Raw genomic sequence first — 26046 nt, 5'->3', positions numbered from 1 at the left:
GTAATGTCTTGATGGATGTGTAATGGCTTGATAATACCATCCCCTAATTGATGGTGTTAGCAGAGGCATGATGGGCAGGAAAAGCAAATTTAATCCAGTGTGTATTACAGTAAAGATTCTCTACTGTCCCCAAAGAGGTCCAATAAGTCTTCCGCAAGGAAGATCTTCAAAGTAAGGATACCATTTCAGAGGCTTACAGTTGGTTACTCTTGCTGCTGCTGGCAAATCAGGCACTCTGCCAGGAAAACCATGTTAAGTGGTGTGAGCCCATACATACCTTCTATCCTTGTCATTTTATACTTGAGCCCATTGAGCAAGCATTGGGGTGTCTCGTGAGAAAGATCTCGTAACATCCATGGGGCACCTGATTATTACTATTCACCTGATTATAAAATGCTTCCTCTGAAAGAAATGGAAGAGACCATGACTTGACTAACAAATTATCTCTGAGGCAAAGTAAGATACCCAAGTCAACTCCTAAAACATAATTGATGGGGAAAAGGTGGGAACTTTACCTGGGCTCAATAAGCCCTGGTTTAGCACGAAAGCATTAAGAGTCAGAGAATTCCAAGTCATGTATTTATGTTTAATCTGTGAGTGATTGCATCCCTTTTTGTAACAATGGAGTTTTGAAAATTTACACTAGCTAAATAAAATGTGGCTTTCACTTCAAAAAAGAAAGAGAATCATCTGAAGTGGGAGGCTGCTATGAGCTGACTTGTGGCCCACCCCCAAAGTCCTATGTTGAAGCCCTAACCCGCACAGTGGTTCAATCTGGAGACAGGGTCTTTAGGAGGTAACTCAGGTTAAATGAGGTCATAAGGGTGGAACCCTAATCTGATAGGACTCTGGCTTTACAAGAAGAGGAAGATCTTCCCCCCTCCCCAATCCCCCATGTGAAGACACAGTGAGAAGGTTGCCATCCATAAGCTAGAAAGTAAGCTCTCACCAGAAACCACATTGGCCAGCATCTTGATCTTGGACTTCCTAGGCCCAAGAAGTATGAGAAATAAGCATCTATTGTTTAAGCCACCAAGTTTATGGTATTTTGTTATGGCAGCCCACACTGACTTCTACAGGGCCTTTTGATAACATTTATATGAGAAATAAATATTTCCCAAATCTAGGCTTATTCTGAAAGGTCCATCCACATTCCTCCTTTAAACTTCCTGGCACGAATCCTGTATTCTCAGTTCTTGACTTGGAATCCAGCCAAATCATTAGCCACTTTCAAAGTACTTCTCTGTCCCTGGGGCACAGTAACCCCAGATAGAAGGCAAGGAGAAGAATCACAGTACATATTTGTAATGTTGTGAAGCGTACTTCCTCAAAGATACCCAGTCTCCTCTTCCTACCAAGGGATTTGTGAACCGACTGCTGGATGGCCAAGGCTTCATCAGGCTTGTGCTGCAGAAGGGAGAGGGAGAGGAAGATGGAGAGAGAGAAAAGAGAAGGCATCAGGAGGGGGAGGAGGAGGGAAGATGGGAATGAAGGGAGGGAGGGACCTCTAAGCATATGGTAATGTCCATAGTTGTGTACCCCATGACACATAGAGGGAAATATGACAAATTTTAGGTAATTTGAGCATCAAATAAATAATGATGGTGTTATGAGCTGATCGTGTCCCCACCAAATTCGTACATTGGAGCTCTAACTCCCTATACCTTATAATGTGGCTGTGTTTGAAGCTAGGGCCTTTATAGAAGTAATTAAGGTAAAATGATGTCAATCCAATATGACTGGTGTCCTTATAAGAAAAGGAGATTAGGACACAGAAACACATGTCAGGAAGACCGTGTGAAGATACATGGAGAACACTGCTGTCTACCAGCCAAGGAGACAGGCCTTCAGAAGAAACCAACCCTGCTGATACCCTGATCTCAGACTTCCAGCTTGAGAACTGTGAGAAAATAGATTTCTGTTGTCTGCGTCGCCCAGTCTGGTACTTTGTTATGGCAGCCCTAGCAAACTAACACAGATGATAACGTAACTCATTGACTAATATAAGAATTAAGGAGTATTTATTGCTCTAAATAAGTGAATAATAAATGGAGGGAAAGGGAAAGTGCTCCCTTAAAGTAGAATGTCAATAATAAATGTAGATGGAATAATGTAGAAATTAGGAAATTAGAAAAACCACCATTTGATAACCATCATAGTAGTAAGTGTTCCAAGCAAGACTATTAATGTATGCTAAAGTAGCAGATAAAAGTTTGATGAGACATGTACACACTACTACACTTTGAATAGATAACCAACAAGGACCTACTGTATAGCACAGGGAACTCTGCTCAATATTCTGTAATAACCTAAATGGAAAAAGAATTTGAAAAAGAATAGATACATGTATATGTATAACTGAGTCACTTTGCTGTACACCTGAATCTAACACAACATTGTTAATCAACTATGCTCCAATATAAAATAAAAATTAAAAAAAAAGTTTGATGAGATACAGGATACTTAGTCTTAAACTCTCTTCCCATAAATTACAAAGACTAAAACAGTAGCTTTTCAGTGGAGAAAACTGGCAGACTAACTGCTAAGTAGTTAAGAAACCTACCTTAACTAACTGATCAAAGTTAACATCACCAGACTTCCCTGGTGGCTCAGTGGTTAAGAATCAGCCTGCCAATGCAGGGCATGGGGGTTCAATCCCTGGTCCGGGAAGATCCCACATGCCGGGAAGCAACTAAGCCTGTGCACCACAACTACTGACCCTGCGCTCTAGAGCCCACGAGCCACAACTACTGAAGCCCACGTGCCACAACTGCTGAAGCCTGCACACCCTAGAGCCCATGCTCCACAACAAGAGAAGCCCCCGCAATGAGAAGCCTGCAGACCCCAACAAAGAGTAGCCCCTGGGGCTTCCCTGGTGGCGCAGTGGTTGAGAGTCCTCCTGCCGATGCAGGGGACATGGGTTCGTGCCCCGGTCCGGGAAGATCCCACATGCCGCGGAGCGGCTGGGCCCGTGAGCCATGGCCGCTGAGCCTGCGCGTCCAGAGCCTGTGCTCCGTAACGGGAGAGGCCACAGCGGTGAGAGGCCCGCGTACCGCAAAAAAAAAAAAAAAGAGTAGCCCCTGCTTGCCACAACTAGAGAAAGCCCGCACGCAGCAAAAAGTTAACATCACCAATAATAGGGCAAATTGACATCATGTGCCCCTTTATATGACTCCACAGACAACATAACGTCTGCCCATTCCAGACAAAACCGCATCACCTGAAAACAATCATGAGGAAACATCAAACTCAAACTGAGAAACTTTCTACAAAATAAATGGCCTGTTCTCAAAACAAAGAAAAAACAAAACAAAAAACGAAAGACTGACGAACTACTTTAGTTCGTTAAAGCAAACAAAAGAGAGGCAGGACACCTAAGTGCAATGTGTGGTCCTGAGCTGGGCAACTGACCACACCTGAAGAGAGAGCGGATTAATAGTATGTTATCAACGTTAAACTTCCTTGTGGTAGCAGTACTACAGTTATGTAAGAAGACTGTCACCACAAATCTAGTCACCAATCAATAGCCACTGGCTACAATCGCCTCCTCCCCTCCCCAGCGATTTCGCGATGATTCAGATGAGCCCTCCCAGGCCTTCGCCCTCTCTCTCCCTGACATCATCCCTATCGCTGCTGAAGCCCTTTTCCTCTCTGCCTTTCCCACCCTCTCCACCTTCTCCCTACCTGGCTCCTTCCTTGTCTCTGTCCTCTTCTGCGTCCTTGCTGTCCCCACCCTGGCTCCTTCCCCCAGCGAGCGGCTCGCTTTCCTTTCCAGGCTTGCGCTCTGCAGCCGCGGGAGCGGCCGCGCGAAGTCGGAGGAACTGGTGCTGAGGCCGCGGTTCGCGCGGGATCCGGACTCGGGGACGCAAGCCCGCGCGGAGCTGGGACAGGGGGCCGCGCTCGCCCGCCGGGCGCCCTCCTGCCCGCGATGGGCTGCTCCAGCAGCGCCCTCAACAAGGCCGGCGACGGCAGCAGGCCCCGCAGCGGTGAGCAGGGGACCCCGCCCCACCCCCGCCCGAGCCTCGGCTTCGGGTCGTTTGCTCCCCGGGTGTCCGTCAGGTGCGTCTCGTGCCCACGCGGCCCGGCAGGGGGCAGCTCCTCCCTGAGGATGCGAGTGGAACCCGGAGCGGCGCTGCTGTGCCCCAGGATGCGGCGGTTCCTGTGCGCTCCGCCGCGCACGTTGCCCCCCGCGAGAGCCCAGGCGTGGGGAGGCCCTGCTGGGGGATGTGAGCGCGGAGAGTTCGCTTTAAATCCCTAACGCCGTCAGCCACAGCGTTCTCTTAAACAGAGGCGGAATTTCCTCAATTGACGATAACTGCTGTTAATCTCTTAAACGTACGAGATTTCAGATTACTCCATCAAATAGGTTACTGCACTTTTAAAGAGGTCAGATACATTTTCCTCTATCCTTGGCTTAAGTATTTCTTGACGAATATGCATGTGATAAAAAAGTGGTCTTCACTGAATCCTGTATAGAAATTCAGCACGTGATCTAAGTGTCTACTGTATAACAGCCAGGTGCTTGGCTAGATGCTGAAGGTATTCAGTGTAAGTGACCCTACTCTTGGGGGTTGAGATTGGAAAAGACAGACAACAAACAAGTTAAACAAATGATTGCAGGGAATGTTACTCTTGGGGAGGGACAAAAGTGTCCAACGGATGGAAGGGGTTTTGCAATACTCTCAGAAAAGAATGAGTAACCTTGTTTTAAAAAACATTTTATCGCCAGTATAAATAACCATCCACATGAGTCACACCATTTCACTTTTTTTTTTTTTTTTTTTTTTTTTTGCGGTACGCGGGCCTCTCACTGTTGTGGCCTCTCCCGTTGGGGAGCACAGGCTCCAGACGCGCAGGCTCAGCGGCCACGGCTCACGGGCCCAGCCGCTCCGCGGCATGTGGGATCTTCCCGGACCGGGGCACGAACCTGTGTCCCCTGCATCGGCAGGTGGACTCTCAACCACTGCGCCACCAGGGAAGCCCCCGTTTCATTTTTTATTCATGCTTTCATTGCTGTTTTAAGTTTTCGTGGATGTTGCTCTGAAAGAAATGTTAAAATGAGTGACAACCAGTTGCATAGAAAATTAAATAATACACTGCATAAATTGCTCAATGCACATCTCGAATCAATCAACAGGTGTATTTTGCTTCTGATCCTCAGTTAGACAGTACTCTCTTGTAATCGGATACTATTGTATGTTCATTAGCATTTCAACTCCATGGTCTTGGAAACCCCATAAATAATTCATTCCTGTTTCTGTAGCTCACAACTTCTTTAAATTCTGTATACAACCCTAAGCCTGTGTTTATGTGCTTTTAGATAAAAACAGTCCAAGGTTATCCCCCACATGCATTTACTTACTGTACCCCCAGTGCTTAACAATGCTTGGCACATGATTGTTGAATGAATTACTTCATTTAATCCTTATAACAATGCTTTGACTAAGTATGATGATCATCCCCATTTTACAGAGAAGAGTAAATAATTTGTCCAAGGTTGCAGGGCTCCTTGAGAGTCAGAGCTGGGCTTTGAACTCAGGTACTGTGATTGTAGAACTTGACATTTTATCTGTTCTTTTCCTCCTTAAACCAGTTTGTGACCACTAGATTTAAACCTATTTTTGTCTCAAATCACTCTGGTTCCCCATTAGGTGTGTGGTCATCCACTATGCAAACAACAAAAGAAATATAGTAAAGTATAATAGGGTATTTATTATAATTTAATAAATTTAATTTAATATTATAATAGAGTTTATTATAGAAATATTATAATACATGCACATAATATATTAATATGATATAAATATAATAAATATTATCACAAGTAAAATATTTATCCCTAAGTAAGAGTCAGTAAAATATGAAGTTTATATTTGCTTCCAAGTTTAAACTAGGAATATTTGGAGGACATTTAGCCTTAGAGATATTTTCAGCAGCTACATGGTTGTAGAGAAGTTTCCTGTGCCCTCCCATAGAGCTACAGATAATCTTCATATCATAAGAGATTCTTTTAAAATTCACAATATCAACCTTAGAACTCCATGAGTTAAAGCTCAAATACATCAACTAGCCTGTAGACTGGATTTCTGTTTGTACAGTTCCGCCTAATAATTTTCTGTAACTGGCTTAAGAACTGTTATACATAGTGCAGTATTAGCCTAGAAGCAAAAGCATCATAAAATAATGGCTTGGACTAGATTACCTTTAAGATCTCTTACAGCTCTAAAATCCTGTAACACTAAAATATGGAGGTATAATACTTATTTTCTGGGCTCCAAAGAATCAGATAGCTACTACTGGTCAGGTAGCTGTTAGGCTGAATAGGAATAGTCCATACTATTGATCGCGTGCAGATATTTGCTCTGACCCATCAGACACCGAATCCCACTGAGCTGCTTTCCACCACCTCCAAAAGATGACTCATTAGGGAAAGAGATGTGGGGGGGAGGGGACGAGGACAAAGGTAGAGACTGGCCTCTGGTGTAAATAATTATCCAGTGCTACTCAAAGTGCAGAACAGAGCCTGGTATGTGGTAGTCACACATAGATTTTTACTGAATGCCCTGAAATGTGTGAGGAAAGAGGCTTTTCTCTTCCAAAGGACGACTAGACAGATTGAATTTGGAATTTCTTGTGTTCATGGAAGCATGTTCTACATATTAGGACAATTTTTGTTCCTTTCAGTGCCTTGAGGAGCTGATGAATCTGAACACAGAGATTCTGTTGACTTCATAGACATTTATGGACCCAAAGGTTTCCAGGTCTTTGGCATCCGAAACTTCCTCCCTATGCTACCAGCCCCCTGCTTCTAGGTGTGATTACTGTTCCATTCTTTCCTGATATAAATGCCATCTGTTTCTGGCAGACTTCTTCCTGAGATTTTATCGCTTAAGCACCAATGTGGACAGAGTAAACAGGTGGTAATTATTGACAAATTCATTGCTAGGTTAATGTGTACATTTCCACTGACAGCTGTAATCATGTGTTTGTTCTTATCTGAACTCTCACTAGCTGCTTGGAGTCCACACTGCCTAGGTAATAGGAAGAGGGTTGAATTTCACAGTTACGTGAATTGATCTTTGTACCGTAGAAATACCTTCAGTCATCAGCAAATATTTTCACACAGTGACATTTCAGTCCTAAATAGACAAACACTTCTCCTTTGTAATTGAAGAACAAACATCATTAACATTAAAATGAGTTTTATAGGCTTTTCTGGCATACACATATTATATAAATGGGATTACTTTCATTCAAGTGCTAGAAGTCTCTGGAATGAGTCTTGTATGTCTTTGTGTCGCCTCTAGAGCTTGGCACAGAGAATGCTCAGTAAGTCTTTGTGGTGGGCTTGACTATTACATACAGCTAATTATAATGGAATATAAGAACTATGTACGTGGTTCAAAAAACTGCAAACATTTGAAAAATGCGTACAGTGAAAAGTATACCTCCCACCCTAGCCCCACCATCTGCTTAGTTCCAGTCATAGCCATGGGTAAATACTTTTATTAGGTTTTTGTTTGTTTGTTTGTTTTGTATATTGTTCCAAAGTTTCTTTATATACTGCAAATATTATTTCCCTCTCCCATCTTTATTCATAAAATATAGTGTATTATACCCATTATTCTTTACCTTGTTTTTTCAGCTAAAAATATGGAGCTCTTTCTATAATCTCTCTATAATATAGAGTACTTCTTTCTCCTTTTTTACCCTTGTTTAAGAATCCATTGTGTAATTTATTTACCCAGACCGCCAGTGAGGGACATTTGATTTGCTTCCAGTCTTTTCCATTGCAAACAAGACTGCAGTGAATTCCTTTACACATACATCATTTTGAAAGTATGCAAGCATAACTGTAAGACCATTTCCCAGAAGTGGCATTACTAGGTCAAAGGGTATGCACATTTATAATTTTGAGAGCTAACTGCCTAAATGCTTTCCATAAGGGTTGTACCAAATTACACTCTCATCAACAACATAATACATCTTTTTCTAAAATTGAAGGCTTTTGACATTAGTGCAACCTCATCACAACATGAGCATGGAGCAGAAATCAGGAGACAAGGTAGGAGCACCCAGTTGGTTTCAGATACTTTAGCTCATAATCTCATGTAATCCCCATAAGAGCCTTAAGTTTCACCAAGTACAGCTAGAAAACTGCAGCTTGGGGAGGATAAGTAACTTGCCCAAGGTCTCAGAGCTAGTAAGTGATGGACCTGGGGCTTAAGCCCAATGTGTGTGCCTCCGAAGCTCTTGTTCTTTTCACAAACTCCAGTTCCATCTGGGTCCTGTCCTGGTTCTGCTAGAACTCGTCATGTGGCTGTCCACGAAGGAGAAATGCAATCCATATCTCTTGAGGGGGTGGTTGGGTAAATGAATGGACTGATGGAGATGGGGATTCAGGGGGATGAGAGTACTACTGAGAAAAGCAGAGGAAGAGTAGGCATCAGGACCCATGGACTAACAAAGACTGGAAGGTAACATTGGCCGAGATGGACTTGAGAAGACAGGGTTGGGTTGTGAAGAGACTCTCCTAGTCATGCAGGAAAAGATCAACACAGCAAAACAAAGCTTTATTGTGTTCTATGAAATCATTCTTCTGTAAGATTGCCACACGTCCCAGCTCACATGTACACTTTCACTCTTTCCCTTTTGTGTTAATGTTTTACAACATCAAGTTTAAAATAAAAAACTAACACTCGTGAGGGTTCCTGAAGGGCTCACCAAAACTGATGAAAAAAAACATCAAACTTGGCCAGGCTTCGAATCCCGGTATATATAAGTGTAGGTAGTACAGGTAATGATTTTGTGTTTTTAAAGCAAAATATCAGAATATAGCTCTCCAAGTGAGTGTTAATGTCAGGGAAGTATCATGATGGCCTCAGAAGCTTCCTTACTGAACCGGAGCTGTTGCTGTTGTTCACATTCCTTAAATCCTTCCTTGGGAATTGCCATCAGGTGCTAGAATTCATTCTTTGTGTGTATTCAAGGGTGTCAGAGCTTCATCCCTTTAAGGGAAAAAATCCAAACCAAAAAATCCAATCCAAACCACAAAACCTCACATTGTTTTTAACAGCTAAAACGCCATAGGCATTACGCTTTATGAAGGTGGGTGAAATAAGCCAGGTGGTGCTAGCATACTCAGAAACAAGGGTGGTCATTGGAGATGGAGAAAAGAAAGGGCAACCTGTGTCATGGGGTCAAGTTCAGCTGACACCATTTTCTTCTCCGTGGAAGGGCCCAAGGGGCTGTAGGGTCCCCAGGACTACTGGACTGGGCTCTGGTGACATGGTGACTGTGTGGACATAGCCCCACATCCAAGACAGATGACCCTCTTTTCTCAGATGACACAATCAACAGTCCTTGGGCCTCTCCTCCAGCCTGGCTTTTCTAATAAGACAAAAGCCCCCAAGGCCTGATAACATGCTCTTTATTCATACCAAACACTTCTCGACTTTCAAATCTGTATGGCTTTACTTGCTTTGAGATGAGCAGATTTATAGTAGGCCCGTTTAGATAAGTGACAGGTCCAAATGAACATTAAGTAGGAGAGGCAAGATGTAAAAAGATGCAAGAAGCATCATGACATCTCTGCCCTATCTATATATTTTCCAGGTCACCGAAAGTCACATTTCATTTATATACAATTTACTCTATGGCCATGACAGTATAATTCAAAGTGGACATCAAAATAGCACCAGTTAACATTATGTAAGACAGATAAGTATAAAATGAACTTGACTTCATAGGCTAAAGATTGAAATGACTCTTGGTCAAGAGGCTGCTCAACAAGCCTTCTCTACGACCTGAGCCCCCAGCCTCGGCCTGCTCCTTTGTGGCTGTTCCAGATTCCTCTCCCCCAGGTCCCCCCATGACAGGCCCCTGGGGGTCAGTGATAGACCTGCTTCCTCTTCACTAGGCCCTTGCGATCTGCTTCCTTCCCCTACAGTCATAAGGATGTACCATCAAATCAAGTATTTTTTTTCCTATCAATTAATTGTCTGCTCCTTTCACCAGGACACTCATTCAGGGACAATACTTTTTCAAGCCTGTAATGTGTTTGTCTTTATACTCCGTGAAAAGGCCCTTTCTGCTTTCTCCAACAAGCAGCTTTTCTTTAAAACCTAGTCCTAAAGGGTCCCTGCAGGATGAGAACATTCCACCCTTTGCAGATTGTCCTGCTTCATCTGTCTTAGCCTTGCCCAGCTAATGCTGCTCTAGTCTATTCTTGGTGACAGAAATACATTTGTCCCTGTGTTGTATGTATCAGAGTTCCCAGCCTGTGAGCATGGGATCCAGTGTGCCAGCCTTCCTCCCAGCCTCTAGGGAGGCAGGGTCGGGATGGTCCGAGCCCTCTGGGTACAGCTTTCTCCATGTGCCCCGTGTGCTGCACAAATACCATATTCTATGTGTGCTGTGTCATTAAAGAGATGGGAAGCCCTGGGCTAGGCCTTCCAACTGCTCTATCACTTTCACGAGTAGTTTCTCTTACTGAGAGAGAACATTTGCCGTCAGCCATCCCAGTGAGGACCCCTGTTGAAATGTCCTCCCCAAACAGCCCTCCTTGTGTCTTTCTCACTGTCATTGGTAATGATAAGGAACTTTTTTCCCCTCCTTATTCTTATCCTTTTCCATTTTCCTAAGACTGATAGGAACCGCATAGTTTCCTTTGGCTAATTTCCTTCTCCTTTGTTTGCCCTGGAGTAGCCTCTACAGACTAGATGTTTTTTTGTTTTTCTTTAATTTATTTTTATTTTTGGTTACATTGGGTCTTCGTTGCTGCACTCAGCTTTCTCTAGTTGCGGTGGCCGGGGGCTACTCTTCGTTGTGGTGCGTGGGTTTCTCATTGCCGTGGCTTCTCTTGTTGCGGAGCACGGGCTCTAGGCGCGCCGGCTTCAGTACTTGTGGCACGTGGGCTCAGTAGTTGTGGCTCGTGGGCTCTAGAGCGCCGGCTCAGTAGTTGTGGCGCACGGGCTTAGTTGCTCTGCGACATGTGGGATCTTCCCGGAGCAGGGCTCGAACCCGTGTCCCCTGCATTGGCAGGCGGATTCTTAACCACTGAGCCACCAGGGAAGTCCTCTACGGACTAGATGGTTGTAAGAGGCTATAATCACCTGTACACCTTGAATTAGTGTGTGTGTGTTTGTGTGTGTGAGAGAGAGAGAGAGAAAGAGAGAGGTGGGGGGCACAAGTGAGAGTGAGAATTTCAACATACTAAGAGACAGTATAGAGTTCCAATTTAAAATGTGGGTCTGGAGTTGACTGGGTCTAAATCCTGGTTCAGGATCATTTATTAGTTGTGTGACTTTGAGCCACTCAACCTCTTTATGCCTCAGTGATGTCATCTGTAAAATAGGATTAACAGTAGTTCCTATTTCATAGAGTTGTTCTGAGGAATAAATGAGTTAATATTATAGTGTACCTGGAATGGAACCTAAATATTGCCTACACCAGGGACTGGCAAACTGGCCTGATGGCCAAACCAGCCCACCACCTGTTTTTGTAAATAAAGTTTTATTGTAACACAGACATGCCCATTCACTTACACATCGTCTAAGGCTGCTTTCTCACTACGATGACAGATGACAGAGGTGAGTAGTTGCAATAATGACCCTATGCCTGGCAAAGCTGAAAATATTTACTATCTGTCAGTCCCTTTACAGAAAAAAATTTGCTGACCCCTGGCTTAGAGTATTGTCTAGTAAGTCCTCAATAAAAATGATCAGTTAATATCAATTTTAGTAAATCTCAATTTGTATTGCTTTTCCAAGATCAAGTTTTGTTTTTTCCCTCAAGATCAAGGTCTAGATCTGAATCTGTTGATTTTCTGACCTTTTTTCCTTTTTAGTAAATGTGTTAAAGGAAAGTGACAAAAATACTGTCAGTAATAGCACAAGTGGTACAAAAATATTCAAAAATCACAAAAGTGGTTATGTGAATGGCCCAAGTTTTATGAACATTTTTCTAAGGCTTCTAGAGCTTATTTTGCTAGGTTACTTGCTCTTGTACTTTTGCTACTATAATTTTTAAAAAATAGACGATTTTAGAATTGTTTTAGATTTACAGAAAAATTATGAAGATAGTACAGAAAGTTCCCATATAGTCCACAGCCACTTTCCCCTATTATTAACATCTTACGTTAGTAGGGTACATTTGTCACAAGTAATGAACCAAGCTTGATACATTATTATGAACCAAAGTCCATACTTCATTTATTTTTAAATTTACTTAATTTATTAATTTGTTTACTTTTTGGCTGCATTGGGTCTTCCTTGCTGTGCATGGGCTTTCTCTAGCTGCGGTGAGCAGGCTTCTCATTGCAGTGGCTTCTCTTGTTGTGGCGCACTGGCTTAGTTGCTCCGCAGCATGTGGGATCTTCCCGGACCAGGGCTCGAACCTGTGTCCCTGCATTGGCAGGCGGACTCTCAACCACTGCGCCACCAGGGAAGCCCTCCTTCACTTCCCTTAGTGTGATCTGTACTAACCATGACAGCAAAGTCATCTGAATCGCATGTGGATCCCTAACCTGAGAGAGCAGTAGCAGCGGTCAGCTGAAAGGCCTGGGTTCACAATCCTACTTGGTCTGCCTGCTGCTTTTTCTGGGGGCTCTCAGGGTACACTAACAACCCAGACTTGAGGTCCAAATGTCTGCTGTGACTCTGACTGCTCTGTTGCAAAATTTAAATATTCCATCCCAGCCACAGACTTGCTAACTGGTAATGGGAATACTCCCTTCTTGAGCACAGACACCTGCTCTTGGCCACAGGCACCTTTGTACTCTGCACCGTGATGGAGTGAGGCACAGACACAGTGGCTGAGCCGGGAGAACAGCCAACAATATGAGCATCGGTGGAGCCGCCTGCTCACAGCTCTTAGAGAGCAAGGCACAGCAAGTATTAACCTTCATTTCAGATGAGAAATTAGAAGACCTCTTTGTCCTGACCTAGCCAAGGTGGAGGCTTAGCAAACCCAGCCAGTTCTGGGACATGAGGAAGCTTGAGAAAAATCTTGCTTCCCAGTATGGAGCTCACTTAGATCAGCTCTGGCCCTTTCTTCATTGCTGAAGCAATATACTCACCTCATCTCTTGTGCTGCCGTGGCATGCTAGCATGAGGACAGAGACCATACCCAATGTTTAAAGATGGGCAGCAATGCCTGCGGAGAACACGGGACACCCACACCCATCAGTTCTGTGTGTTTGTCGTCCACTTTAGTCTCCCCTAACTAATCCCATCATGCCTTTCCCTGATAAACCCAGAGTGCTGCCATAGATAAGCTAACTATCTGGGGATCTTATTAAAAATACTGATTTTGGGGGCTTCCCTGGTGGCGCAGTGGTTGGGAGTCCACCTGCCGATGCAAGGGACACAGGTTCGTGCCCCGGTCTGGGAAGATCCCACATGCCGCGGAGTGGCTGGGCCCGTGAGCCATGGTCGTGGAGCCTGTGCTCCACAATGGGAGAGGCCACAACGGAGAGAGGCTCGCGTATTGCAAAAAAAAAAAAATACTGATTTTGGTTCAGTGGATCTGGGCTTGGGCCTGTGAGTTAGCACTAAAACAAAAACCAGAAACCTCCCAGGTAATACTGATGGTACGGGTCCTGGAACCACAATTTGCTTTAAAGCACCTAAATCTTCAAAGTAGGATCACACTTCCTTTGGCTCACATCTGAGCTCTGCTACTCTGAACTGTGCACCCTTCCTGGATAAATGTTCTTAATCTTTCTGTGCTGTATTTCCTCAACTGTATAATGGAGATAATAATGGACTTACCTTGTGGAGTTGTTGGGAAGATTGAATGAGATAATCCCTATAAAGCTCTAGGCACAGTGCCTCAATAAATGTTAGCCACTCTTGTTCCTAGTGAAGCATCATGGGCGAGGCCTGTTTAGGTTGATGAAGTGTCACAATTTATACATATCAGAGACATAATCTTCACTTTCTCTTTTTCCTTGTTCACTGACGAGTCTTTGATTTTGTAGACTGGATTTCTACTCAAATGTTGGATTCCCATGTGCCAATAATGACCATCAATCAATGAAACTTGCCTTTTTTAGTACAAATACTGTTGATAATTTTTAAAATGTTTTATGCAATCACTGTAAAATACCTTTTTTGAAATAAGAGTTTATCTTATGGGAATCTAGAAGAAACCAAAGAAAACGAAACTAGAAAATCATATCTGAAGGTGGTGACTATTTGTCATGTTTGATGACTGGCTCTGTGGCTCTTCCATGTCAGCCTCTCCCCTAGGCAGAAGCCCCCCATCTCCATGTGTACTTATCAAGTGTTCCAGAAGTATCTTTCCAACTACATGTTCTTGTTACTCTGTAGTTAAATTTCAAAATTAGATTTACCTTCAAACTTTATTGCATTTACCTTGTGATATCAAAACTAGTTTTAGGGACTTCCCTGGTGGTGCAGTGGTTGGGAATCTGCCTGCCAATGCAGGGGGCACTGGTTCGATCCTTGGTCTGGGAAGATCCCACATGCCACAGAGCAACTAAGCCCATGTGGCACAACTACTGAGCCTGAGCTCTAGAGCCTGCGAGTCACAACTACTGAGCTTGCGCGCCACAGTTACTGAATCCTCTGCGCGCCTAGAGCCCGTGCTCCACAACAAGAGAAGCCACCACAATGAGAAGCCCGTGGACCGCAGCAAAGAGTAACCCACTACCTAGAAATGGTGGCAGCAAGGGAAAATACCAGGATGCCCTTTCTCATTGATTCTCTAGAAAACTCAGCAGACAATCCAGTGAGGTCTTTGGGATGGCTGATATGCCCTAGCCATGGATTAGGAAATATTGACCTCAAGTTTTTCTCCTTGCTGGGTAGAAACTTTTCATGTTTGATTAGGGTAATGAACTGAGTAGAAAAGCTTCCACCATAATGTGAATTTCAGGTATGTTAGTTCTGGTTCTAATCCCTTCTGTAATGTTGCCTAGTATTTAATTTCTTTGTGTGCCTATCACAATGGTGCTTGCAACAAGGGTTCTGTTAGTTCAGCTGTCACAACAACTTTGTGCAGGGATCAACTTACAACAGAATCAAGAGAGATAATGAGCACCAAAGGATTAGGCCCAGAGCAGTGTATGATTTGATAACATGTAGGGTTCAGAAAACAGTCACATCCTTAAACAACTTCGGGTGTGGAAACAATGCATCTGTCCACAATATTTATTACATAATAATACAGATTAGGCATAAAATGTCTCCTGTTTTTGAACAAAAGATCTCACTGCTTTTCAAGTTAGAGTGCTAGAAGAAATGATGTACAACCTTCTTCCATCTCAAGGAGTTATCCTGGGATTCACAAAACCATGTGGACAGAGTGTGGAGACCCTTGGGTAAGAGGTCGTGCATAGGTACCAAGCTGTGCTTAATAAGGGATGTAGCTATTGTTTGAATTTCCGTGCAGACAGTAAAGTCTAGGATGGCGAGGACCAGATCTTCCTTGTTAACTGCTGTGACCCTTGTGCTTAGCCCAGAGCGGGCATATAGTAGGCACTTGATCAATACTTGATGAATAAATGAAATTAAAGCCAACAAACAGAATGAAACATATTTGTTTATATAAAAGCTAACAGTGGCCTTTATTAATGACAGTCAAGTCCGGTCAAATCATAGCTGACATGAATACTACTTCACTCTCTATCAACAACCATGATTTAAAACTTACCATTAGTAACAACAGAATTTTAAAGGTCAACAGTGACAACTTTACAGTGTTTAGGGGACTCTTTATCCAACTCTTTTTTTTTTTTTTTTTTTTTTTTTTTGCGGTACACGGGCCTCTCACTGTTGTGGCCTCTCCCCTTGCGGAGCACAGGCTCCAGATGCGCAGGCTCAGCGGCCATGGCTCACGGGCCCAGCCGCTCCGCAGCATGTGGGATCTTCCCGGACCGGGGCACGAACCCGTGTCCCCTGCATCGGCGGGCAGACTCTCAACCACTGCGCCACCAGGGAAGCCCTATCTAAGCTCTTTAATGTTGCAGTTCATTCTTTCTGCTGCTAAATTAGCTCTAATTTATTGGCAGGGCTACTGCTAACCCACAGAGGACTTTTATGAAATCAGAAAAAGCTGCCCTTCCCACCCCTGATGCATGCAACCTTGCTGGTGCACACAGGCTGGAGTTCATCTCTCCCTTGCCCCTTCAGCGGGACACACCCCCTGCATTGAGAAACCTGCAGAGCCGTTTGCTGCATCCCTGTTTACTGAGTACCTTCTCATGTCACGTACCATGTTGAGTAATTACACACATATCACCTCAGAATTATCAATGATCCTAACCAGCCTGAAAGGCAAAGATAATATCCCCATTTGACAGATAAGGAAACTGAGGTCCAGAGAGTTTTGTAACTTGTCTGGATTGCACAGTTAAGTAAATGATGGGATGAGGAGTCACACTGAACATCAGAACAGTCTGGAATGCCCTGCTCCAGCTGAAGAGGAAGGAGCCCAGATGGATCCCCAAATTGTACTTCCCTCAGCAGCTGGGGATAAAAACATTCCGAAGCATAAGAAAGGAAGTTTTGTGGTCACTGTAGTCTTTAGTATTGTGCTCTCTGAGAGAGGGTTTGAAACAACCATTTGTTTTCCAACCCTTTTCATGTATTGACTCTGATCTTTCTTTTTTTCTGAATAGGCTCAGAGAAAGGTACCAGTATTAGGATGAATGGAATTACCTTACCTTTCTGTGTGTCCACCACGGTCTCTTCCTTGCTAGGGCTGGCAGGTGAAGTGTAATGCTTTCCATGGCTAGCTTGCTTGGCGTTCAGGGGGTGCCAGTCGCTGTGCTGGTGTTTTCCAGGTATTAACTCGTGTAATCCTCACAACAGCTCGACTGCTCCTCTTCCCACTCTACAGGTGATGAAACTGAGGCACAAAGAGGTTTAACAAGGCTCGTAAGTGGAAGAATGAGGATTCAAACCTAATACATTGGAGGTGTCATTTTCAAGATCATAAGATCTCTGTCCTCCCTTTTAGAGCAGATTACTCTCTTCTATCACATAGGAAAAAGAACTACTGAGTGACTAGTGAGGACTTATTAACCCCAAAATACATTTATTTCAAAATTCAGAGTGCAGTTAATCAACATGAATTACAAAATGAGTGTGTCACTACACTTTTCGCACTTTCTCTAATTTTTGGTGATCATTTTAAAGATGTTTTAGCTTTTGGGGCTACCTCAGAAAAATGTTAGAGACAGTGACTTCTCTTGTAATATTTCCCAGCTTGGTTGACTATTTTCAGGTTGCAGTATAAGAATATTATATGTTGAGGACATTTCCCTACTTCACGTATGCCAGTAAGATTAGAAAAAGTATATAAGAATGAAAATTGGGCTTCCCTGGTGGCGCAGTGGTTGAGAGTCCGCCTGCCGATGCAGGGGACATGGGTTCGTGCCCTGGTCCAGGAGGATCCCGCGTGCCGTGGAGCGGCTGGGCCCGTGAGCCATGGCTGCTGGGCCTGCGCGTCTGGAGCCTGTGCTCCGCAACGGGAGAGGCCACAACAGTGAGAGGCCCACGTACCGCAAAAAAAAAAAAAAAAAAAAAAAAAGAATGAAAATCCATACTGTGATCATGGGCATCAATGTTCTAGTTATGGCAAAAATGGATAGATCCTTTGGAAACTTAAGACACCATTTGTGTATAAATAAATTTTCACAAAGCTTTTGGGGAAAAAAACTTGACTTAGCCTGATAGCATAATATATTTTTTCAAAATATAAAATTGAGTGGCTATGATTTGGGTGTGTCAACACATTTTTTCCTTCAAGCTTTCTGCTCTAGAAGAATGATGACAGTAGAATGCACCCACAGCTGGCACAGCTGGATGAAAATCGTTCGTCTCATTTAACTGACAGTACTGATCACTGTAATAACTATTTTACCAGAAAATATAATTTGGCAGACATCTGTGATTAGCATAATAATACATTTCCTTGTCAATTCCCTAAGGCAGCCATCTCCTAAACATCCTTTGTGTGGTATCTAAATGAATTATCTTGTCATAATGAATTTCTTTATAGACCTGAGAAATTGCTTCTGTTAAGTTGCCGTCTGTGCTGTTAATTTGAAGGCTTCGTGCATAATGAGGCTGGAGGGGGAGGCGAAGGCTAGCCCTCCTCCCACCTCTGGACCCCAGGCCCACAGCCTGTGTCCTGTGTCTCACAAAATCCTCTCTGAACTCTGCTTCTCCAGCTTCAGGCTCTAATTCCTTTCCACTGGGGGATTCAAACACAGTCGCAGAGGAAGGGTGGGAGACTATTTGATGTGAATAAATGTATTAAAAAGAGAAACAATTGGCAGTGAAATGAAGTAATGAGAATACATAAACTAAGGACATGATGATCCATGACAGTTACTAACTCAGGGGAAAAACAAAAAAAAAATGTTTACACAAGTAATAGTTTACTACATGGCTCAGTTCTTCGTAGCAGACATATTAATTATGTGTACCTATAACTGAATATCGATATAACCCAAATTACAACATGATTACAATTGTTTTTTATTTTTATTTTTTTTTTTTTATTTTTTTATTTTTTATTTTTTTTTTTTTTCTTTTTGCGGTATGCGGGCCTCTCACTGCTGTGGCCTCTCCCGTTGCGGAGCACAGGCTCCGGACGCGCAGGCCCAGCGGCCATGGCTCACGGGCCCAGCCGCTCCGCGGCATATGGGATCCTCCCAGACCGGGGCACGAACCCGTATCCCCTGCATCGGCAGGCAGACTCTCAACCACTGCGCCACCAGGGAGGCCCTATTTTTTTTTAAATATTTATTTATTCATGTATTTGGCTGCATCGGGTCTTAGTTGCGGCACGTGGGATCTTTGTTGTGGCATGCGGGATATTCCATTGCAGCGTGCAGGCTCCAGAGTGCACAGGCTAAGTTGCCCCATGGCATGTGGGATCTTAGTCCCCGGAGCAGGGATCGAACCCGTGTCCCCTGCATTGGAAGGCGGATTTTTAACCACTGGACCACCTGGGAAGTCTCATGGTTACTATCTTAAATCATTACTAATATGCAATTACTGAATTGAAAGGAAATGTGAACTACACGTGTAATGGGAGAGGGTGAAGGATGATGGAGGTGAGGAAAAAAAGAGCTAAGTCTTTATTTTCCATAGTGGGAGTTAGTTGAAATGCCCAAACTAAAAAATAATGAAGTAGCAATTCACTTAGAGATATAGGGAAAAAAAGTCTCCCTCCCAGACAGCTAAATTTGACCCTAGAGAAGGGGAAAAGAGAGAGGAGACCTGAGTCTTAGTTGTATATCTTAACTTACATTAAATAAGCAGGTAACTCTTTAAACTATATACATATATAACTGGGGTCAGGGGTAACTTAGGGAAAAAAAGAACAAGATGGAAAATTATCTTTGGGGGAAAAAAAGGTAGAAGAGGAAATATATCACCTAGAGGCCCATTTTAACATGCTGGTTTATTTTCTTCCAGTATCTCCCCCTCTGTTTGCTTTTCCTGTCTTTCTCCTTTCCAATGATCAACATTGCTATAATCATACTGTATATAAAATTGATAGCTAACTTATTGAGCACACAATTGCATAGCAGACCTTGTGCTAATATACACTTTATATCCATTATTTTATTTGATTAACCCAACTGGGAGTGCTGTTTTTTTAACTTATTATATAATAATTATTTTATTATTTTAGCATATGGTCTTCATAATCATCTTTTTCATGGTACAATAATATTGCACCCAATGGATTATTGATCTTTCCCCCAAATTATTAGACTTTTAAGTTGTTTTCCAGATTTTGCTGTTATAAAGAATACTGGGATGATATACTTTCCCCCAGAGCATTTCCCTGAAGTTTATGCTTTTAGGGTAAATTTCCAGAAGTAGGATCACTGGGTCAAAGAGTACAAATATGTTGCCACGTTGCTTTCTTAAACTGTCCAGAGGGCACTTGTGCATTCATTGTTTAATGTGATATGATGCCTCTTGCAACTCTGACGTAGGTAGGAGAGACAGATTCACTGCCATCTTATAGATATGATTATTGGGAGCTAAGTTCCCAAGGTCACACATCTGGGGGAAGAGCCAGAATCAAAATGCATGTTTCCCAACTCTCTCCTGATTTCTCTTCTAACCAAGACCCCCAGATGAAATGAAACTCAGGCTGGACTGTGCCTGCCACTTTCTCTCCCAGACATCTTAGTTTTGACCTAGTGGGGCTTCTCTGTCATGGGACCCTTTCCTTTCACTGAGGGCCATTCTGCTTTAGGGGGAAGGTAAGACCTCTCTAGCAGCCCAAGGACCACTTCTTGGGCTATAAAATCTTCTACGAAGCCTAAGGAGGAGAAAGGGTGGGGCAGAGGAAAGAGCATGAGGAAACAAAGGGAACTAAATTAGAATATGGAACTGGAGTCATGAGAAGGTGCACGAGGAACAAACAGGAAAAAACCCTGTGATTTGGGGGGACCTTCATGCTTAAGACTAGGTATTTGAGCTGAAAACACGAAAGAGATTTGACTTAGGGCATGTTAGGGTCATGGTATGGCCTCTCTGTACTCAACTGTACTGTACCCAGGACTGTCTTGAACTGTTAAATTTACTTCTTGATAGCAATACGCTTTCTCAGGATAGAAACTAAACAATAATTTGTATTTTTTCTTTTCAAATGAATGATAAAAAGTAACTTCAAATATGTATTTTTCAACCACAGAAGAAAGTGAGTCCTGCTTTGTCCAACCAAAACCACGTACACTGGGAAGAGAATCTACTTTATTTGGCAAGGTACAAGAGGAAAGCCTTCCTCAACTAGAAAAGCTCAAGATTTCAGCCGTGTCTACAGCTAATGGTGTTAAATCCCTCCATGAACAGCCCCTGGCAAAGGATGCTGCAGACCCACCAGGATCCTCAGAGGAAACTCAGCCTCTTAAGGGACTGAAGGAGTCTGGGTCACCTCAGCCAGGTGGCGAAGATGATACTCCAGGAGCAGGAGAAAAGAAGAAGGACGTGGAAGCCGTGACAGAGACTCAGCCTTTTAAAGGAAACGCTGAGACCGAAGCTTTAGGAGCAGAAGCCAAGAGTCAACCTTTGAGGACAGCGGGAGAGAGGGACTCTCCTGGAGCAGTGGAAGGTACTGAGAATCCACAAGCTGCCAGAGAGATGACACCCTTAGGAACAGCTGAGAAAATTCCACCTCTGGAAGCAGCTAGAGAGCCACAATCTCAAGAAGCTATGGGGACGGATGAACAGTCCCAACTCCCAGATACAGTTCCCAAGGAGATGGAATCTCCAGAAATATTGGATGGAAGTCAGCTTGTGGAAACAGCTGAAAAGCAGCAACTTCAAGAAACACTGGGAGAGGATGAGCAGTCCCAACTTCTAGAGATGATTCCCAGAGAGAATGGGACACCAGAAGGATCAGACAGAAGTCAGCTTGTGGAAACAGCTGTCAAGGATGATTCGCTCCATAAAACTCCTGAAGGTCCAGGAAACATGGGGCAGATCCAACCTGAAAGGATAGTTGGAAACATGGAACATCCAGCAGGAATTCTAGAGACAGGGGCAAATGTGGAAACGGTCAGGAACATTCATGCTAACGAAGAGGACCAACACGTTGAAGGTAAAAGTCTTGCTGTCACAGATGCAGGTGGTTTAGGTGTGCTCCATAAAAGATCACCTCTGGGGGACAGGATTGGCTGACACAGTCCCTCTAGTCTCTGTTTCAGTGGTTGAAGTTCATTTGACCCAAACCAAAAAGGATTCTGTACTTGAAAAACAGGCATTTGACTTTCTGGCACAAATTTTCTAAAGCATAGTCTGTGTCCAGATTTGTAACCTAGAGCTTCATTGTTGAATAAAATGGAATATTGAAGGAATGTTAAATTTCTGAATTTTTCCAAGTTCACTCTTCATCACGCCCCATGTATGGCATGAGGATACAAATTAAAGATGGTCAGTGGAGGAACTGACTTTTTAATGAAAGAACACACAAATAATGCCTCTTAGAGTGTCATTTTCATCTTTGCACTCTTACCCTTGGAAAATTACTGTCAGCCTGCTCCTGTCCTCCTAGAGTCTTTTTATCTTTATCAGAAGACTAGAGAAATGTACTACGTCTTAGCAAATGGTGTTTTTTTAAAATGTATTTTACCAGTATAAAGCAAATGGTATCTATACTGTTCTTTATTGGAGTTATAATTAAAAAAATTCTTCTAGGGCAGGATTTACATTTTGGTAAATTTTGGCTTCACCCTACAGTATAATTAAGTGAAACATTCACCTGTTTTTTAATTCTCTCATTAGTTAATGCAGCAGTTTTTGAGTGTCTAATCATTTGCTAGCTGCAGGAATAAGGGATAGTCCCTGTTCTCAAGGGGCTCACAATCTAGCGGGGAGAAGGCGGAATTTAAACAAAATACTACAGTCTACTGAGGTAAGTGCTTTAGTGAAGGTATATAAAAGTGCTCTGGGAATAACAAGGGAGAAGCAAGTAAAGGTATATATTTGTTAGATCAGGGTTGGCAAACTCAAGTCTTTAGGGCCTAGGATAATGACAGTGGTTGAAGTGAGGGGCACGTGTAATGCTGTGGGAAGCCCCGGGCACCTTGGTGAACAGGAGCACAATCCTATCAAAAGAGGCAGCTGCTTCTGGGCTCCACTCAAAGCACGGGGACCTGTGTTGCCCAAAGTGACTTCTTAGGGAAAAATTTGTATGTGCAATGGCCAGGCTTTTAAATGTTTAAGCTCTTTAAAAGTTCAATGATTGTTTTCTTTAAACACCAGAATGACCAAACAAGACGCTTTCTGGGCACCCATAGAACACATTTTGAATTAAATATAAATGGAACTTTCTATTTGTAATATGTTCTTCTGGCCTTCTTGGGTAACTCTGCATCCTGATTTTATATAAGAAAATGCCAAGACTTGGAAATGGTAAGTGACATGGGCCAGTCCGAGGATCTGAGAGACCCAGGGCAATTGCCTTTCTTGATACCACCAGAGAAACTTACTCTCTAGACCTAAAGAGCAAGAGCTGCCCCCCTTGGAAACCAGCTGCGGAGCACTTTGTTGCTAATGCTAAACAAGTATCTCTTAATATCACCTTTGGTTATTTTTCCAGGTGAAACAGGAGAAAAGGTTGAAACAGAGATGGAGAATGAGAAAGTAAGTGAAGGGGCTGAAACAAAAGAAGAAGAAACAGGAGAAGCTGTGGATCTTTCAGCAGCCCCGTAGATAGGTACGGTGATGGAAGAAGGGTGAACGGACACAGCGTATCATAACAGAGAAGACAGAAAGCGGCAGTGAAGTTTGTGGTTACAGATCTTTCAACATCGACATGTTTTATACAAGGAGTGTGGTTATCATGTTCTTGATTACATTGTTCCATAAAACTGCTAAGCTGTGAACAGTTTTTCTAGCTACTTACAATTCAAAACTACAAAAAAAAAAAAAAAGAAAGAAAAAGAAAACTACAATAGCCAGAGCCAATACCAACTAGGGTATATGTTCGTTGAAGAGTGTGAGGGTGTTTTCTTCACTGTGGCAATGGGTCCATTCAGTGTAGAAAATGAGACCGCAAAAGAAAGTATAAACCTTTAAGTATAGGTGGCTGGAGAAAGGAGTTAGCAGATTTTAGGGAGCTCATGATAATAAAGTCATACAGTTGGAATTAGGATAGAGTAAGAATGATGAACAATAACCGGTCAAACTATACCAGTATTTCTTTCCTATCACAGAATTTAGAGCTGGTGGGAACCTGGGAAAGTATGTCATCTAATTACCTTCTCACCTTAAGTCTATCTACTACCATACATCCTTATTGATCATGGTGTATTAAATATGGTAACAAAATTCTTCTTAAAGGAATGCAGACTCTGGTGCTGTTATAAGATTAGGCATTTTCACAATGAAAGGTTATACATGTTTTATGTGCCATTTTGAATTGTCTAGTGATTTTATACTTATGTGAGGTGTTTCAATTGGTGTTATCCTTTTGACTGACATCAAAGGTATTTTAAATTAACTAACTTTTAAATATATTTCAGAGGCAAGAAACAGCAAGAATTAAAACCTAGATTTGTTGCCTATGTGGAATCTATTCCTTGGGCCCTATTTTATTTTTTTTAAGATTACTCTGATTTAATATTAGGCTTTAGATGTGGAAAAGAGCTGAAAAATCAAGATTTAAAAACCATTTATAATATTCTATTTGTGTTAAAATGATACACCACAGAAAGTCACTTTTCAAGTATTCCTCCAAAGTTGCCAAGGGATTTTGGTAAATGATGATACATGAATAATAATAATGATAGCAACCTTCTCCACCAATGAGTGCCTTGTGTTTATGAATATCAGGATAGAATTATATTCTGGAAACATTTTATATCTTTATGTTATTTGTAAATATGTAGTTTAAAGATAACTGCTCAGATGAATTAACCAGATGAATTGACTATTTTACTTTAGCTTCTATATCAAACTGACTATTAAGATGACGTAATTAATTTTAAGAATATAAGATAGAGGGAAGAATTATCATCCTTACTCTGATTTTAATGTTAGTTTATGTTTCTGACTTTAAAGAGGTGAGGTAGCTAACAAGAGGAGTTACTTGAGTAGATGACTTCATCCTTCCTGCAAAGTAAAGAAGCTGGGTTGTGATTTTATTGAGAACAGGGATTGTTTTATGTGTCTTTGAATTCATGCATTTAGCTCTTTTAAGGGGACATGATAAGTATTTGTCGAAACAATAAATGAATAATAAATACCAAGTGTTCCCATTTACACTTAATTCATTAAAAAAGAATATAGAATTCTTTATATATTGAATTTGAAATATGAATTTGTGTGACACTAATGTTTTCATTCCAAAGCTGCTCAAGCTTAGTAAGACTATATATTTAGTGTAGTTCCAAAAATAGTAATAATTTGGGGTCAGAAAGTTACATAACTCAGAACTGCTATAACATCTTTCAAGCTACATTTTGTACCAAAGGTGTTTTTCCTGACCCAAAGGTATTTTTATATAGATATCTAGTAAATAGAAAATGTCAGAGCTTAGTGTAAAATATGATCACCTTAAAAAGTGATTGTACTTTGTATCAAGTACTGAAATAGTAGGATTCATTTACTTAATAGGCATAAAGGTCCATTCTCCATTGTGTGGATTTTTAAAAAAATCTCTAACATATGTTAAAGAGATCTCTATTCAGAGCTCATTCTTGAAAGAAGTCTTTCTCAAAAGCATTATTATAGAGTTATAATGTAAAAGTTTTCAAATTACTTATTAATACCATTATTTTCCATAATAACTAAAATCATTTATTCTCAGAAAAATTTGGAAATTTGTATAAATTTCTGATACTTTCTATACTTTTGTCTTTGGCCTTTAATGTGTTTACTAAGACATTTTTAGAAATTATTCTTTTAGATAATATTAATAACTTTGTAATTCAAAACCTATAAAGAAAATTGAAATGTTCCATGATATTTGAATATTCTAAAATTAAAATGTTTCATCTAAATAATCTGCTAATTTATTTTTTAAACAAAATTAAAGTAATAAGTGCCTGTAGTAAAACTCAAATAATAAAGAAAGGTATGAAATGGGAAGTAAAGTTGTTCCTCCCATATCCTTTAGTCCCTCTATGAAAAGATGATAAAGCTTCTTGTGTTTACTTCCATAAGAAGGTAATGTAGGGACTTCCCTGGTGGTCCAGTGGTTAAGACTCCACACTCCCAATGCAGGGGGCCTGGGTTCGATCCCTGGTCAGGGAAGTAGATCCCACATGCATGCTGCAACTAAGAGTCCACCTGCCACAACTAAGAGCCTGTATGCCTCAGCTAAAAGAGCCTGCACGCTGCAACTAAGACCCAGAACAGCCAAATAAATAAATAAATAAAATTTTAAAAAGGCTATGTGGGGCTTCCCTGGTGGCGCAGTGGTTGAGAGTCCGCCTGCCGATGCAGGGGACACGGGTTCGTGCCCCGGTCTGGGAGGATCCCACATGCCGCGGAGCGGCTGGGCCCGTGAGCCATGGCCGCTGGGCCTGCGCGTCCGGAGCCT

The 26046-nt window shown here is 42.2% G+C and overlaps 1 protein-coding gene across 1 annotated transcript; it reads left to right on the top strand.

Annotated features, from left to right (window-relative positions):
• Positions 1 to 3601: 3601 nt before the first annotated feature.
• Positions 3602 to 25361, top strand: ERICH5 (glutamate rich 5). Its single transcript, XM_082601841.1, has 3 exons — positions 3602 to 3986; positions 20695 to 21600; positions 23101 to 25361. Exons 1-3 carry the CDS (start codon positions 3929 to 3931, stop codon positions 23211 to 23213), a joined length of 1077 nt encoding a protein of 358 aa, XP_082457967.1. The 5' UTR covers positions 3602 to 3928; the 3' UTR covers positions 23214 to 25361.
• The last annotated feature ends 685 nt before the right edge of the window (positions 25362 to 26046 follow it).

The sequence above is a fragment of the Mesoplodon mirus genome (genome assembly GCF_964341445.2).
Source record: "Mesoplodon mirus genome assembly, chromosome: 16".
In the NCBI taxonomy this organism is placed as follows: domain Eukaryota; kingdom Metazoa; phylum Chordata; class Mammalia; order Artiodactyla; family Ziphiidae; genus Mesoplodon; species Mesoplodon mirus.
The sequence above is the reverse complement of the archived record's forward strand: the minus strand, read 5'-3'. Positions and strand labels throughout refer to the sequence as shown.

Coding starts and splice junctions, on each gene's coding strand:
- ERICH5 (XM_082601841.1), top strand. CDS start 3,929: ATGGGCTGCTCCAGCAGCGCCCTCAACAAGGCCGGCGACGGCAGCAGG. Junction 3,987..20,694: donor CGGCAGCAGGCCCCGCAGCG/GTGAGCAGGGGA, acceptor TTTCAACCACAG/AAGAAAGTGAGTCCTGCTTT. Junction 21,601..23,100: donor AGAGGACCAACACGTTGAAG/GTAAAAGTCTTG, acceptor TTATTTTTCCAG/GTGAAACAGGAGAAAAGGTT.